The sequence below is a fragment of the Periophthalmus magnuspinnatus genome, chromosome 19 (genome assembly GCF_009829125.3).
Source record: "Periophthalmus magnuspinnatus isolate fPerMag1 chromosome 19, fPerMag1.2.pri, whole genome shotgun sequence".
NCBI lineage: Eukaryota > Metazoa > Chordata > Actinopteri > Gobiiformes > Gobiidae > Periophthalmus > Periophthalmus magnuspinnatus.
The window spans coordinates 9,529,994-9,547,470 of NC_047144.1; the positions used below are offsets into that span (position 1 = coordinate 9,529,994).

At 41.4% G+C, this 17,477-nt stretch overlaps 2 protein-coding genes across 2 annotated transcripts; both read left to right on the forward strand.

Annotated features, from left to right (window-relative positions):
• The first annotated feature begins 426 nt into the window (after positions 1 to 426).
• Positions 427 to 8,399, forward strand: cavin1b (caveolae associated protein 1b). Its single transcript, XM_033985356.2, has 2 exons — positions 427 to 1,130; positions 6,734 to 8,399. The coding sequence occupies exons 1-2, from the start codon at positions 618 to 620 to the stop codon at positions 7,658 to 7,660; spliced, it is 1,440 nt and encodes a 479-aa protein (XP_033841247.1). The 5' UTR covers positions 427 to 617; the 3' UTR covers positions 7,661 to 8,399.
• A 997-nt stretch (positions 8,400 to 9,396) lies between these two features.
• Positions 9,397 to 17,464, forward strand: LOC117387783 (signal transducer and activator of transcription 5B-like). The gene is made up of 19 exons (XM_033985350.2): positions 9,397 to 9,538; positions 9,856 to 9,990; positions 10,075 to 10,231; positions 10,654 to 10,743; positions 11,196 to 11,373; positions 11,685 to 11,815; positions 11,981 to 12,132; positions 12,214 to 12,369; positions 12,443 to 12,622; positions 12,685 to 12,772; positions 13,081 to 13,203; positions 13,427 to 13,519; positions 13,694 to 13,900; positions 13,972 to 14,066; positions 14,179 to 14,321; positions 14,446 to 14,601; positions 14,672 to 14,726; positions 15,396 to 15,491; positions 15,927 to 17,464. The coding sequence occupies exons 2-19, from the start codon at positions 9,863 to 9,865 to the stop codon at positions 16,048 to 16,050; spliced, it is 2,352 nt and encodes a 783-aa protein (XP_033841241.1). The 5' UTR covers positions 9,397 to 9,538; positions 9,856 to 9,862; the 3' UTR covers positions 16,051 to 17,464.
• The last annotated feature ends 13 nt before the right edge of the window (positions 17,465 to 17,477 follow it).

Genomic DNA, 17,477 nt, shown 5'->3' on the forward strand with positions numbered 1-17,477 from the left:
ACTGACTAGCACTGTAGTTCACAAGAGTAAACTGTAATTTTAGAATCTCTCAGTCTATGCTACATTATTTGCATTTGATAAAAGGATGAACTGGTTAGAGGCAAAGGCTTCATTGTTGGCAGAACCACTTCAACATATACAGTGACTAGCACAGTGATATTTAAAATGTTAAAGTCATTCTCTCCTTAGTATCACAACTCTTCTGTTCTTCTTTGTAATGTACCCACGTGTTTGACAAATAACCACAACTATGATGCTGAGACAAAGGCAGTCAAAACAGTTCTGGGCATTCCTTCCTTGAGCTGTGCCTGAGCTTGTAGAGTTGAACATTTCTACCACATTGACAGAACACTGAGGCGGGTGCAGGGCTGGCCAGGCCCCGCTGAAGGGGAGGGCCCAGAGTGGAGAAGTGTGCAGTGGAAAAAAGGGGGGAGCCAGAGAGAAAAAAGACAGTGGGCTGATGCTTGCCTGGAGGTTTCTCTGCCTGCTGTGGCATTCCCATCCACACTCACTCCAATTGCTTCAAGGACCAGAGAACCAAGCAGAGGGTCAGGAGCAGCAGCTCTGATAGGACCTGACAATATTACACAGGAATTTATTAGCTCATATCTACAAACATGGCAGCCATGGAAACAATGGAGCAACCCAGCGTCCTTCTAGAGCCACAGACACTGACTGAGATCTCAGACGACGAAATCAACCTGCCTCCCTCAGACGATGAAGAGCCAGCTGAGGGGAAGACAGAGCCCTCTGCAGGTTCAGAGGCTAAGCAGGTCATGGAACAGCCTCCTGCAGATCAGCCCATGAATGGGGCCATGGTGCTCTCTCTGCTCGACAAGATCATTGGGGCCGTAGACCAGATCCAGCAAACACAGAGCGGCCTGGAGACCAGACAGCAGGAGATGGAGCGCTCTGTCACCTCCATCCAGGGAGAGCTGCTCAAACTGGCCAAGAGCCACAACACCACCTCCAACAGCGTAAACAAGATGATGGAGAAGGTGCGCAAGGTCAGCGTCAATGTGAAAACGGTCCGAGCCACTCTTGACAAACAAGGAGGCCAGATCAAGAAACTGGAGACCAACGAGGCAGAGCTGCTGAAGAGACGGAACTTCAAAGTCATGATCTACCAGGTCAGTTTACTCACTGTGTGAACCCTGTGTGAGGGTGAGTCCTGTGAGAGGGAGGGTCCTGTGAGAGGGTGAGTCCTATGAGAGGGTGAGACTTGTGTGAGGGTGTGTCCATTGAGAGGGTGAGCTCAGTGTGAGGGTGAGTCCTGTGGGTGAGTCCTGAAGGGGAGATATGTGTGAAGGTGTGTCCAGTGAGAAGGTGAGTCCTGTGTGAGGGTGAGTTCTTTGAGAGGGTGAGTCCTGTGAGAGGGAGAGTCCTATGTGAGGGGGAGTCCTCAAGGTAAGTCCTATGTGAGGGTGAGTGCTTTGAGAGGTGAGTCCTGTGAGAGGGTGAGTGCTGTGAAAGGGAGAGTCCTGTGTGAGGGGGAGTCCTCTGGTAAGTCCTGTGTGAGGGGGAGTCCTTTGAGAGGTGAGTCCTGTGAGAGGGGGAAATCCTCTGGGTAAGTCCTGTGTGAGGGTGTGTCCTGTGACAGGCTGAATTCTATGTGAGGGTGAGTCCTGTGTGAGGTGAGTCCTGTGTGAGGGTGAGTCCTGTAAGAGGGTGAATCCTGTGAGAGGTGAGTCCTGTCTGAAGGTGATTCTTGAGTGAGGGTGAGTCCTGTGGGAGGTGAGTCTTGTGTGAGGGTGAGTCTTGTGTGAGGGTGAGTCTTGTGTGAGGATGTCCTGTGAGAAGATGAGGCCTGTGTGCAAAAAGACAAGTTATAACATTTTATAGTATTACAAATGTTTTACAGGTGGTACTCAGAACTATTTGCAGTACTGTCCAGATTTAATTTGGGGCCTTTACCTAGTTTATGTGTACCTAATTTAATTCTGGGTAGATCTTGGGTTAGTTCATTCCTGGCCATACTTGTAAATCCAATAATTATATGAAGTTTCAAGTGTGAAAGGTTGCTGCATCAAATAATATTTTTCTATTTATTTATTTATTTATTTATTTATTTATTACACAGACAGTGCATACTGACCAACAGTAACTGTGTAATATGCAAGGGTTAGCTAAAGTGCTAGTTTTCATCTGTTGTCCTTTGTTTGGTGCGTACTTTATATATTTTAAGATGCAAATTTAAATGTTTAAAATTGTTCATTTAGATTGTCCATTGAAAAAAAATCTCATAGGACATGGTCTTGTCATGCCTGTCCACTGCTCTTCTCATGCCCAGTCCCCTTCACATGGTTGTTAAATGTACTTCACTGCCTGAAGATATTTTCTTCCCTAAGTACAATATTCATGACTCTAAAAATACAAGTCTTCACATGTGAACTCTACACACTGCGTCATCCTTGGCCCCCACATCATCAGCTTCTTTTTATTAAGGAGATGGAAAATACCACAGGCCCCCTCAAAGTTGTGCCCGGTAGAGACAGAACAGAGCGCAGTGCATCGGCCCGGGGGTGATGTGGAATAGTTCGTAGCTTTTTGCACAATGGTGTAAGAAGATTCAGAGTTTCCAGCCCTGACTCAGTGGTTCTCCTTACTCTTTCCAAGTGTTAGTTAGACCTTGTATTCTGCAAACTGGAGCATTCCTGACCTGACATGCCACATTGCATTGTTTTTATGTTCTAGACCCATAAATCGTCATCCAATTTCCATCATCACATCCAGGTATTCATTTCATTAGGTGCCTGGTTGAGAGAGATAGTTAGACAGATTTCCCAATACATTCCGCTCTCATAAGCACAGTCAGATGTCAAACTTGTGCAGATTGTGGCTGTTGTTGCCAAGGGCTTGGCCCTGTGTAAGAGAAACTCCCCCTGAAATGCCTTTCTCTGGCTTTCACTAATTCAAAATGCTGACTTTTTTGGAACTGGCAACAAGGGCATAAGGATTCACTTATTTATTCAAGAGGCAGACTAGCTCCCTCTGCACACAGTATCATATTGTTTTGTTCCTGGCAATACACAGTTACCAAAACCTTTATGAGTCCTACTTTATAGTACAGGCCTTTAGTCATGAAGCTATCAATTACATAAGAATCCGTGTTTACCCCCCACATGGAATATATATGTGTGTGTGGTGTGGATGCAATGGGACTTTATTTAGACAGCTGATATATGGTGTAAGCATGCTCTGCTTCTGCCTCTTCCTCATGTGGAACCAGTCACAGCCTTGTTTTCCGCTCCTCCATGTCTCCACCCTTCAGAAAAATGCACCCATCCCAGCATCCAGACTCCTCCACGGCCCGCAAAGATCCCTGCCTCATGACTATTTCTATCCACAACAACCCATTCATTCTATTTCCCTGAAACACCTGTGACATCTGCAAACAATGAAAACCGAGTCATTTAGGGTTATTTGAATTGTGCTGTGCTATAATATGTTGAGCAACTACATCACCAAATCTGTGTAATGTGAGTGGACATACAAGTGATCTCCTAGACTGCAGAGTTACACCTAACAACACCTTACAAGTATGTACCTTCAAATACCAAGATCTTCTAAATATAGGTAGAAACTTGAACTTGAAGGATATAACTAGGATAACTAAGCACAAAGGCAAAACAGCAAAGATGATACTAGAAATAAACAATGCCTTGATCAAGATTAACTTGTGGTCTACATTTCAAGTAACCAGTAATGAAACTGAGATCACTGCCATAGAAACACACACCTGTAGTGTTTTGGTCTGGGCATACTTTACATAACCAAAATTACCAAATTATTGGAGTTCTTCTAAACACACCTTCAAAGGATTCAAAAATACGCTAGCAGCTGTCTGGGATTTCTCAGGCTCCAAGTCAGTGCATGTAAATTCATCACTCTTAGGCCATTCTTCACTACCTCTCCATAAATGGTAATGCAAGGCCTAACTGTTTCCAGATCAGATCTCAGGCTTATATTTGAGTAAAGAGCAGAATGTCTTCATGAAGCCTGTGTGATGAGGTTTGGAGTGTGTCCGACTGAGGGGACAGGGCGAGGATGGGGGGTGGGGGGGTGGGGGGGTGGGGGGGGAGCTCACACACAACAGAGGGGGGGTCTAAAAATAGCAGCCATCACATACTTGTTTGATTGTGAAAAGGAAAGAGTCTTTGGGAGAATGTAGTCCTGTTTTGGGTAACATTGAGATTCATAATTTCATTTGCTTAGACAAATAATTGTGTTTTAAAAAGTGATTTCCTTTTGCAACATACTGCTACCGATAATATTAGTGAACTAAAGACTGTATTTTATCATGAAGTAGTTTAACTGCTCTCACCTGAAAATAATTGCATGAAAGAAGTAATATACAATACAAAACTCCGTAATTTAAATATCACTATATGTTTTGTAACTTAACTTTTCATATGTTCCCCTCACTGGAGCCAAGTGCACAATCATTTCCACTGTGATATATATTTTGCAGTAACAGCAACTCCTCAGCACACATACTTAAATAAATTTTTTTAAAGTGAAGCTGGTGAGGATTCAAACCCTTTTCAGATGACTCATATGGGGCTGACTCACAGTCACTAGTGTCTTATGATTCCACTGGTCATTGTGTGCATAGATAAGGAGGATAAAACAAATACTTTTTAGCACTATGAGCTGTGTACCAATGAACTATATAGTAGTAAAATGTTATTGATAATGACATGGTCATATGTTTTTCAATTGGATGCCACCCCTTCTGAGCCATCAGGTGCTGTAAACTATTTCCTCAGCTGTGTGGTGCACTGAATTGGGAGCTGCTTCAGGCCTCACTAGTGCAGCCGTGGAAACCCCCATATAGCCTGTGTTTGCTGGAGCACCATCAATCTGCACGCATTGGACAAACTGGAAAGAAAGTGTAACTGCCCCAAAGTCAGACCAGTGTCTTCCCCAAAACAACCACATCAGGGCTCAGCAGCAGAACCATGCTAGACTCATGTGACCCAGTGGACTGTACTGCCAATAAAGCAAAACACTGCCCATGTGATCAAATTAACTTCTCAACACAATGTCGGCTTGTGTTGAATGAAATAAATGTATTTCAAGAAATTTACAGAAAGTGCTGTTCTCAAGAAAATTAGGATAATTCAGATTAGTGCAGTAAACAGTATCAAAATGTCTGATGAATGAAAGTTACGAATGCAGCTCTAGCCTGGAAGTCCCTAGCTCGCACACTGATGGTGGTTACTCTGTTACGCAGTTAGAAAAAATACAGTGCACCGCAAAGAGCCATGAGTCATGCAGATAAAAAAAAAATCAAACACTGGCCACATAAATTCACATAATTGCAAGGCTGTGTTTCCATGGAAACACAAACATACACAGTAACAGAGGTAGAGGGGTTGTAACTGGTGTTGTGGTGAAAGAAATCACAAGACAGCGATGATTGTGCCCTCATAAAATCAGCTTTCCCTCCTTCACCACATGCAGTAGAGGGTATACACATGCCCAGCACATAACTCAAGCTTGTACAGTATTTTCCATGGCTTTGAGAGACCTTCCTGCAGCCGCTTGAAGAACAATGTCCCATTAAATGAGGAGGGTCAGGAAGTCAACACCAAGGTGAATGCTCCACTTCCCAAAGCTTATTTCCATGAAAACACAAATACAGTCTAGAGTGTGCTTGTACAGTCAATAATAATGTTATACATAGGCAGGTCTACCGTGTAGTTCCTGTCTATCACCTCTGAGCTTACTATTCTCTTGAATGTACCTTTTATGTGTGGCATGTTGGATGACTACAGCTAGCTTCATGGTTCATAGTCGCTCAGTATATGTGTGCATGTATTTGAGAGCAGTGAAAATGTTCTGATACTGCCCTGAAGCCTGACTGCCCACCTTCCTCCAAGGTGAGGTTCCAGTACTCTAATACAATGGCTTCATAAAGATCTAATTAAACTGTAGCCCACACAATGGACACTGACACTTCTGGTTACATCATCAACTTGTTTTTCTACTGCCCAGATGGAAGTCTGAGAGTTTGAAGTATAATTCCACTTGCGCGATTATTCACATGTTTCCACAAAGGGATCTCCCTCTTACACACATCCTGTCGTCCGGTGGGCTTTTGTCCCGGCCCTGCGTGTTCCTGTTTTGCTGGGACTGTGAGCCCTGCAGACGTTTAGGGACATAATTGCTCAAGCAGTTGCCTGCAGAATGGAAAAAGGAAGCCACTCCATAGCAGCTTTTCACGAACAAGTTAGAGCATTACATTCATGAGGATACGGGGACACAAATGAGAACAGGCTGCTATGAATGTCTTTGTATGGCCTGGTAACAACAGTGGAGCAAAAATAAAACAAAAACATCACAGATTTGTAACCACTATGCTATGCCAGTTGTTCTCAAAACTTTTCACACCAAGTACCAGCTAAAAAAACTTTGCCGGATCTAAAATATGACTTGACAATTGCTTTGGAAGTTCTAACCAAGAACTCACCCAAAGAATGAGATGAGAGAAAGTAGGATAAAACTGAAGAGAACAAGTTCACATATACAGTTTGAGAAACACTCCACCATGCAATTCAACAATTCAACTAACTACAAGGTTATATTCAGTCTTAGTACGAACAAGCAGCCACTCTTACCTTTATAACAATAAAACACCATATTGCATCTTTGCTCAAAAGCAATATTTGTACTTGTGTATTTGCTAATAACTTACTTAATTTATTTTTTCTTATTTGTGTTCCTACAGGATGATGTGAAGCTCCCCTCCAGACTCAGCATCTCCAAATCTATGAAGACCTCTGAGTCTGTGGCTGGGAGCAGAGGTGGCAGTATGCTGGAGCTCAAGGAGGCAACGGAGGAGGGAGGAGAGGAGGCAGGACAGAGCACGGACAAGCCCCACGTGGACCTGTCCTCAGATGAAGAGGGTGTGGATGTTGAGGACATACTGGAGGAGACACGGGCCGAGCGCATCAAACGCAGCAGCCTGCAACGTGTGCAAACTTTAAAGACTGTCTTTTCCAAGGAGAAGATGGACAAGACCAGGGCCAAGACCAAGGAAAACTTGGAGAAGACGAGGCAAAAAACTAAAGACAACATTGAAAAAACCAAGCAGAAGACCAAAGAAAACATTGAGAAAACAAAACAAAAAACCAAGGAGAACATAGAGAAAACCAAACAGAAAACAAAGGAAAACCTGGAGAAGACCAGGCAAAAAACCAAAGAGAACCTGGAGAAGACACGCCACAACATTGAGAAGAAGATGGGCAAGCTGGGAACACGCATGTCTGTAAACCCTGAGCGCAAGCAGAAGATGCAGACGTCCCGGGACAAGGTGAAGAAGGCTTTCACTCCAGACCATGTAGTTTACGCCCGATCCAAGACCGCCGTCTACAAGGTGCCTCCGTTCACCTTCCATGTCAAGAAGTTCCGTGAGGGGGCAGTAGAGGTGGTGCAGGGCACAGAGATGATAGAGGTGTCCCAGGATGGAGAGGCCTTCAGCGAGGTGGACGCTGAGCTGCAGAACGAGGCGGTGGAGGTAGAGATGGAGATGATGAACGGAGGTGGAGACGAAGAGGAGGAGCATGATGAAGTAGAAGAGGCTGAGGATCCTGACGAAGAGGACAGCCATGAGGAGCTGCAGAAGGATGAAGACCAGGACAGAGACAGTGATTAGTCTGAGTTACACACAACACATTACACCACACTATCCTTAGATTTATGTTTCATTTATTTGCAAGATCTATGAGGGAAATATCTGAAATGATGAAATGAAACTGTTGGAACAAAGAATAAATGTGACCAAATGATCAAATATCGGTATAACGCCATACTGAACAAAAATGCATGTTCCTCAATGTGTCTATTCAGCACATATTCAAAATGAATGGACATGATATAAACTCACTGCATCGCACACTGCCCCACACCTGAAGATATTCCTTTCATTATTAAAGCTAGATCTATGTTTGTTTTTAACATGTCACCTGACTCCTTATCTGTAGCCTAACTGTGACTGCTGCAGCCTCTTTGAACACCAATTATTTCAACTATTATCCACTGAATAACTGTTCTGTTCCATCCTATCACCCTCCAGTGTCCACACATTATTTTACTGTGTGCATTTGTTTGATCTGTTGTATTGTACTTTATTTGTTGATTACATGTGCAAATGTGAGTGTATATGTCTAAACAGAGATCCACAGAAACCCCATCACTGATAAAGTTCACAGCACACAGGTGGGACACGGGGGCTGATGACTTCCTTATGTCATTATTTCTCACATTAAACTCTAAATTGTCATTTTGTTTTCAAGGTAAACACAGAAGATTTTCACAATTGTTTGTATATTCTTTGTTGAACCACTAGCTTAATATTCACTTTAATAAAGTCTAGTTCACACATTTTGAGACTATTTTATCTTTGACCTTTGCTTTATCAGAATTATGAAACTCAATAGTAGCTCAGTATATAAAAAGTCTTACTCATTGTTAAGGCCAAAATTGAACTGTTTAAGTGACAGTTTAGTTACAGCTAGCTTATTTACATAATAATATACTGGTAATTCTTAATCTTGTGCATAGCCTGGGCATGCCTTGGGGTGAGGATAGACAGAAGAATGTGGAGAGATGACACTGCAGTGAGCCAACATTAAAACAATAGCAGAGTATTTATGGAAATAGGAATAGCAATACAATAACAATTTGCAGAGTCTGTTATTGTGGTCCTATTGTGTTACTGATTTAGGCTTACATCTGGGATGAAGCTGTTAGTAAGTTTTCTTCAGCCTGGTAGTTCACAACCTGGGAGCACCCAGATTTTAACAATGATGCATCAGTGTGTTGGTTCTAATCTCCAAAGGGTACCCCAGGCCCAAAGCAAGAAAAAGGATCCTCCAAAGGGACAGTGTGGACCCATTAAGATATATATTTCTTTCTTTTTTTTTTTTTTTTTTTTTTTTTTTTACCTAGGGAAGAGTTCAGAATGTTCTGGTGCACCTCTGTTTATCATTTTGCTCTTGGTGATTTTCAGATGTTAGAAGTGATTATGTCATACTCCCAGACGGGGACAGTTTATTGATAACAGTGTAGAGTACTTTGACATGAAATAAGTAAAAGGTAAATGCACCTGATCGTTTCTGTTACTGACCCATGAACTCATGTATTACAACAGAAATCTGCATTTTAACAATCTTCATCTTAGTTTTCCCCCAGACTGGCTTAAAGAATGTTGTGATGTCTGAAACACAGTAAATACAAACCTGAAACATTTACTTCGAGGAGGCAGGTTTTGGACACGCATAGGCTACGTGTGCGCCAGAACTCATAGCCTGTAGGATTGCGCCATCTAGCGACAGCACAGTGAGAGCCAGCTCTGCCTGATGTGGACACGCGAAGCCTCGAGAAGTCTGCCTGTTGTACTTCCGTGGTTGGCGCAGCTGCTCCAGAGGAAGAGGAAGGAGCATGTAGCCGTAGCATGAGCGCCCCTGGCCCCAGCTCCAGCGGTGTGGACTTTTCTACAAACAGCGACTGGACGGAGTGCTACTTATGCTGCGTAAGAGCCAACCAGTTTCTCTTCTGTTTCTGTGTAAAGCGCATATAAAATACCAAAAGTTTAGTGCCGAGCTAACGTAGCTGCTACAACAAGCTAAGAAAACGCCTCTGAAACTTGATTACTAGTGCATCACAATACTCTTCAGTTTACCTCATTAGGATAAAACATTAGAATTAACCATTGATTATAGGTTTGCAAGTCGTTATTGTATAAGTCCATTACATTTCTGTATGAAACTTGCTCATCAGGTTTAATTCCTGGGTGGTCCACATCGTATATCACATGTCACATCTTAATTTTCTGTGTCTCTTTTTCAGTGGCACAATGGCTATGTGGATCCAAGCCCAGCAACTGCAAGGTGATGCATTACACCAGATGCAAGCCCTGTATGGACAGCACTTTCCCATTGAGGTGCGACACTACCTGGCTCAGTGGATTGAAAACCAGCTATGGTAGGCAGATTTTTGTTGTCAAGTCATTCAACTATTGTTCTTCCACTGTCAGTCTTTGCCATGAGTGGACTGTGTCTTCTGCAGGGATTCGGTAGAGTTGGAAAACCCCGGAGAGGAGGTCAAAGCCAAGCGATTGCTGGACAGTCTTGTGGCAGAGCTCCAGAAGAAGGCTCAGCTTCAGGGAGGAGAGGATGGTTTTCTACTCAAGATTAAACTCGGTCACTATGCCAACCAGTTAAAGGTATGGTTCTTTTCTGAGTGGATAGGTCTATGGGCATGGAAATTAATAGGTTTAGGAGCATATTTGTCCCAAAATAGTAGACAGAAACTTCACTAACTTGAACTGGACAATACATTGGAGCACAAATTTCCCCACAGTATAAAATTTTAGTGTTACTATTTTGGTGAGGTCGTGAGAGTGAGAGAGACACCCTAATCAACTATGAAATGCTTTACTGCTCCACTACTGTATGCATGCCCCCTTGTAAAACTACTGGAATTGTATTTGTTTATTAAATGCTAAAGAGGAAAGACTGTAATATCATCCCATTGCTTTATGCTATTCTTGTTTATTTTTCTACCTAATTATTCTGGCATTTAATATTATGGTTGGCTTTTTATGAACGCAGAATAACAGATCATAACTGTTCCATGTTTGTTCAGAGCACATATGACCGCTGTCCATTGGAGCTTGTGCGCTGTATTCGACACATCTTGCAGTCGGAGAAGAGGCTAGTTCAAGATGCTACAAATGTAAGTTCAATTCCACCATGTTGAATATTACAGTAAACTGAGTAAACAGACAAATGTCTAAAAAGGCTAATTATTTTTCAAGATTTAACTCTTGAACATAGCTGTATTAAATGAATGAAACATTAAAATGTTATAAAGGGCAACTCTTTTAAACATTTATTAGAACTCCCATTGCTCTGAAACAATTGTGTAAACGTGTTTCTAAAAATAAACATCAGTAGAACGTTTACCCTGGAGTTATACCAGCAAGTCCTCCAGTCCAACCTTTTCCAGTACAGGACTCAATGAGAGCGCTATGGTAACAAATACAATAGAGTACTAATACTTAATTGATTTTGTAGGATACTGTAAAATTTGCCTGAATTACTCAAAGATCATTTTTAGATTTATAGTTTTGTAGTATGTTTGGAGGCAGTGGTTGAAATGACTCATTTCGTGTTGTTTGTTGACAGGCGAGTTCTGGTGCAGAGGGTCAGTCCATGGATACGCTGTCCCAGCGCCATCAGCAGATCAACCAGGCCTTTGAGGAGCTGCGGCTGGCCACTCAAGAGACTGAAAATGAGCTCAGGAAGCTTCAGCACAGCCAGGAGTACTTTATCATTCAATATCAAGAGAACCTTCGCATTCAAGGTAACATTTGCAGACTACAATATGTACACTGCCACATACAGAAACCTTATAAACCTCATTTATATCCCTATTTAATGTTGTGAGGCATTTTCAAGGTGCAAAGACCGTTGCTTGGAGCTTGCTCTTGTGTGTTTTGAATAATTATTCGTTAAAATTGTGCATGTAAAATCTACACTGAGAAAGGATTTTTTTTTTTGTGTCGGCATGGCAATATTTGTTACATCCACTGAAAAGGGAAGAAGAAAAGGGAAGAAGAAAATCCTGTTTGCCCTCCCTGTCCTCATTGTAATGCTGTCTGTTTTGTACTTTAGCTCAGATAAGCAGCCTTGCCTCCCTGCCAGCCGCTGAGCGCACTCAGAGAGAGCCGGCCCTCCAGAGTAAGAGAGCCACAGTGGAGTCCTGGCTCACCAGAGAGGCCAGCACGCTCCAGAAATACAGACTTGTAAGTACAGTACTTGTCCTGTACTTTTTGTAGCATGACATGCAAATGTCTGCATCATGTCCGCTCTTCAACCTCACAATTTTGGTTGATTATATCTTGACATTAATTTTTACTTAGTTTTGATGTGTACTTTGATGTTTGTGTGGTTGTTGATGTGTTTTTAAGGATCTGTCCGAGCAACACCAGAAGACCTTGACTCTCTTGAGAAAACAGCAGACGCTAATTCTGGATGAGGAGCTCATCCAGTGGAAGAGAAGACAGCAGCTGGCCGGCAATGGCGGTCCACACGAAGGGGGCCTGGATGTACTTCAGTCCTGGTAATGTTTGCTTTGTGAACTTTCTTGGGGTGGGCAACGAAACTTAACCGTGCACTGCATGTGTCTTCCTTTTGTTTTGAGGTGTGAGAAACTGGCTGACCTCATCTGGCAGAACAGGCAGCAGATCCGTCGCTGTGAACACCTGACGCAGCAGCTGCCTCTGCCTGGCCCCATGGAAGAGCTACTGATCAAACTCAACGCTGATATCACAGACATCATTTCGGCGCTTGTCACAAGGTCCGGGCTCTACAATGTTTTCTTGTTTTTGTAATGTAAAATAATAAAATAATAATTTGATATTTGTTGTTAGCACATTCATCATTGAAAAGCAGCCACCCCAGGTGTTAAAGACTCAGACCAAGTTTGCAGCCACTGTGCGCCTCCTAGTGGGTGGAAAACTAAATGTCCACATGAATCCACCTCAGGTCAAAGCTGTAATTGTGAGTGAGCAGCAGGCCAAAGCGCTGTTAAAGAATGAAAGCACACACAGGTGAGATACACTCACTGTCTTCTACACATATGATTGTTCTGCTGCTAATACTCTGTTTCCAGTGAAAGCAGTGGAGAGATCCTGAACAACAACTGTGTGATGGAGTATCACCAGGCCACAGGGACGCTCAGTGCTCACTTCAGAAACATGGTAGTGCATCAGTGGTACTGCTTTGTTTGACATTCATTTATGTACAGAGGTTTATTCAGTGCTTTCACCACTGCCTTCAAACAGTCGGCAGGTATTCATAAAGTTATAGGTACATTTACAACTAATAAAAATATATATAGCTTATGACATAATCTTTAAATGTGATTTGACTGTGAACATAGGCAACATTTTTAACACCTGTTAATACCATGTGAGATGCACCTCCAATCTTTTACCAAAGAGAATGTTTATTTTAATGAACAGTGAAAGTGGCCCATGCAAGTATTTATATAACTCTGCTTTGACAGTCCCTAAAGAGGATCAAACGCTCAGATCGCCGCGGTGCTGAGTCAGTCACAGAGGAGAAGTTCACCGTCCTGTTTGAATCGCAGTTTAGTGTTGGGGGCAATGAACTTGTCTTCCATGTCAAGGTAAGGATATACTTACATTGCACTATATAGTACTATGTTGTGTTGTACAGCACAGTATAATATTGCACAATTAATTTGTACAAATGTGTGATTCTATTAAAAGACACATCAAAAGCCCAGCAGAGGGCGTGATATATCAATAAGAAACAGAAGTGTCTGTTTGTGCTCATTCACTTTCAGTAAGGGTAATGTAGGTGAATCGCTCTTGTCTTTTGCCAAACAGACTTTGTCTTTACCAGTGGTGGTGATAGTTCATGGTAGCCAAGACAACAACGCCACAGCTACAGTCCTGTGGGACAACGCCTTTGCTGAGCCAGTCAGTATGAATTTTATCTTCATTAATTTAATAACAATTATTTAACAACAAACTGCCCTGCATTTTTAACAATACATAAAAATAACAATAATTATTATTTATTTCACAAATCATAAATAAATCCAGAGACCAATTTGGGTCTGACAGTGGATGTTGGTGATATTCTCTTCTCAGGGTCGGGTGCCTTTCATTGTCCCAGACAAAGTACTGTGGTCACAGCTTTGTGAGGCTCTGGACATGAAGTACAAGGCGGAGATGCACAGCACGCGAGGCCTGTCTGAGGATAACCTGGTGTTTTTGGCTCAAAAGGCGTTCAGCAGCACTAGTAACAATCCTGAAGACTTTCGCAACATGACCATGTCCTGGGCCCAGTTCAACAGGGTAAAGTTTCCTAAATGTGCTAGATTTTACACGACAGCAGTCTGATAATGTGGCTTGTTTTGCATTCACAGGAGAGCTTGCCTGGACGCAACTTTACCTTTTGGCAATGGTTTGATGGAGTTGTTGAGCTCATGAAAAAGCACCTAAAGCCTCACTGGAATGATGGGTTAGTTTTTTTTTCTTTAAGATGGTATATATTTATATTCACGATAATGTACCATTGTATTTTGAAGCTGATGTCTGAAAATATTCAATGTATGTGTATGTGTTTTGAAAAGGGCCATCTTGGGCTTTGTCAACAAGCAGCAGGCTCAGGACATGCTTCTGTCCAAACCCAATGGGACATTTCTGCTTCGCTTTAGTGACTCAGAGATTGGAGGCATCACCATTGCCTGGGTAGCTGAGAACCCCAACAAATCAGGTTGCTGATCAACCACAACAATCCTTTTTAATTACAATAATGTCAGCTTTGACCTGTTAAATGCAATTATAGGGTTTTACTGCTGTTGAATGCGTTCCTAGGTTCTAATCGTGTTTTGTGACAGGGGAGAGGCTGGTCTGGAATCTACTGCCTTACACCACCAGGGACTTCACCATTCGTTCACTCGCTGACCGCATCAGTGACCTCAATCACCTGCTGTTTCTGTATCCGGATAAACCTAAAAACGAAGTGTTTGCTAAGTACTACACCCCCCCCCTTTGTAAGTACATATACATTTTACTTTAACAATACTTTAGTGTGGTTAAAACAATTATACCATTCTTTTACAGCTAAAGCACCTGTTGATGGATATGTCAAACCGCAGATCAAACAGGTTGTTCCAGAGTGAGTAAAATTTTCAAACCATATAATGCTACAATATGAAAAGGAAATTGTATTGGTAACGAGACTTTAAAATTTCATAACAATACAAGTAATTGCATTCACGATACAAGACAGTATTTAACTTTAAAATTTTTGTTAACATTGTTGTTCCATTGATGTGGATGACTAAACTTGTGTGTAATTGTGAAGGAAGTGATTGCAGACATGGTATAACGTTGAAAGAAATTTTATCTGATATCAGAAGAGTAGGTACAGACAGCAGGCACATGCATGTTACATTACAAAGGAGCCTTCCAGTACTAGGCCTCTTTCCCAGGGCATATCTATAGAAGTCTGGTCCTAAGGATTTAAACAAATTTTACATACTGTCTGTACAAGCTCATGAATTGATATACCGTTAATTGTTTACAGGAAGGTAGAATACGTCACTAAAAAGATACTTGCAGTCACTGAAAAGATGTATTACAAGGCGACTTGTCAATCGAAAGATGAATACTCGTATCATGTAACTGAAGTAGCAGGTTCCAGTGTAGACATCTTAAAATAAGTATGTGTCACGTTCTTACTGAGAAACAAGTTCACTTTAATGTTTGTAACACACAGTATTCAACACAATGTTTGAGAGAAAAGTAATAAACAAAAATCATGCTTTCATTGTGTCTTTGTCAGATTTACCAGCCCCAACCCTGAACCTCCCTCCTTCATGGACCAGACTACATCTCCTTCTTCCAGCCACCCAAGCAGCTTCACCGTTTACCCCTCCATGTAAGCACCCAAAGTATTCTCGCTGGTTCGCTTTGAGTACATAACATACCGATCTATGCCAACTTTGACAATACTTCAATGTGAAACTCTTATTTAAATACGAGAGAGGGAAAAAAAACATAATACTCAACAATTTTAACACCACAACAATGATTACACTTTTTTTTGTATACAAATGAATGTACGTTTTCAGTTTTCAAAAATAATGGTAGTTCCTCAGTGAGTACTATATGACCCTATAGGCCTTGTGATATAGATCAAGATCATTCTAAAACTCTTCCACAATGGTCCAATTTGGTAGTTTGTAGTTTTAAAAATATATCTACCTAAATCTGTAAATCTAGCTCTAATCGATAATAAAACTAATATTGATGTGTTTTTTGTTGTTGTTTTTTGTTTGAGTGCCCTTTCCTGATCTTATCTGTGGTCTGTCAGGAGTGAGGCCATGCTGGACGCTGACGGAGACTTTGACCTGGAGGACACGATGGATGTGGCTCGTCATGTGGAGGAGCTGCTTCGTCGGCCTATGGCAAGCCAATGGGGAAACCAGCAGACCTGAGGACCTCCACATACTTTATGTCAAGGGCGAGTGCTGGGGCCACTGATGCCTTTTAAAAACACAACTGTTTGTAATAATGTGCCTGGTTTGACCCAGTCCTGTTATCCTCTCTCAGGGCTTTGTCATTAATTTGTTAAAAGGTTTTGGTCATTGCTGCATTTTTTGTGTGAGATATTCTAATTATGCTTTACACTTGTGAGTTGGGAACAATCTACATTTATAAGATTCCTATTTTTCCATATAGCATCTTATATATTAATATATACTAAATGTCAATGCATAGTGGGGCTTGCTTGTACTAGGGTAAATATTACTCTTTGTTCCTGTTTATGACCATGTAATTTAGTCGGTCAGTACTGTTCTGATGAACTTAAAGAAAATGGCAAATCCCAAAAGACCTGTTATTCATCAAGTTGTAATTTAGCTTTAAGGAAAAATATACAGGTTGCAATTGGCATTTATTTCTATCCACTACATTTTCCTTGCGCAATTTTATATGCCCTGAAATATAAATACATTCATATCAAATATGGGTTTTGAGAAATTTATATGAAAATATTTTGCCGTCCGCTTGGTTCAGTGTAAATGTATGAATGCCTTCTTGCCCTGCAAGTATTTTTCTGTTTCAGAATGCCTTTTTAAAACCCAATGTTTGTGCCTGAACTATTGATAACTGGGTTAGTATTATCAGGTTTTTAATTTATCCAATTAAAATATTGAAAGTAATGTCCAACTATTGCAGCAACCCATGCCAATTATTAGCATTTTACATATTAAAAAAGCTTATTGTATGAAAGGCATAATCAGTTTAATGGACTAATTTACCTTTTGTCAAAATACAAAGATGTGCCAGAAAACAGGCTGAATTTTTTACATACACAGACCAGGAGTGTAGTCATTGTAAAATGTTTGCGCTCTTGACATGGTAGGGCCAATGAGACGTAAGTCGGCCTGATGAAATCTCTGGATCATCAAAAAAAAAAATCTAACATTTCTTGAATCAATTGCTTGTGTGCACTTGAGATGCTTATGCTTGTATGAATATAGATATGCCTGTGCCTTGTTACTAATGGAAACTAACGGGCAGAAACACTGGGATCATTTCTACAGTTCAACATTCTGTCAAAGTCTATGTAAGACTTGCACATACAAAGTAACAGTGAATGTGGCTAACCTCAGGAAATCACACTATGGCAGCCTCTGGAAATCTCTCTGTAATCAGGTCCATTCTAATTAAGCCAAAAAAAAGTTGTATTGTTTCTTATTTCAGTGCTTTTGCCTTGTGCTTTAGTGTAAACCTATGTTGTTTACTTCTAACTTAAAGTTGATCTCACCAGCAGATCCCTGTTGTCCAGTTTGTGTGGTGTATAGCTATGTGGAACTGTTTTATTTTGATAAACACTTTTATATGAAACTCATTTTCTGTG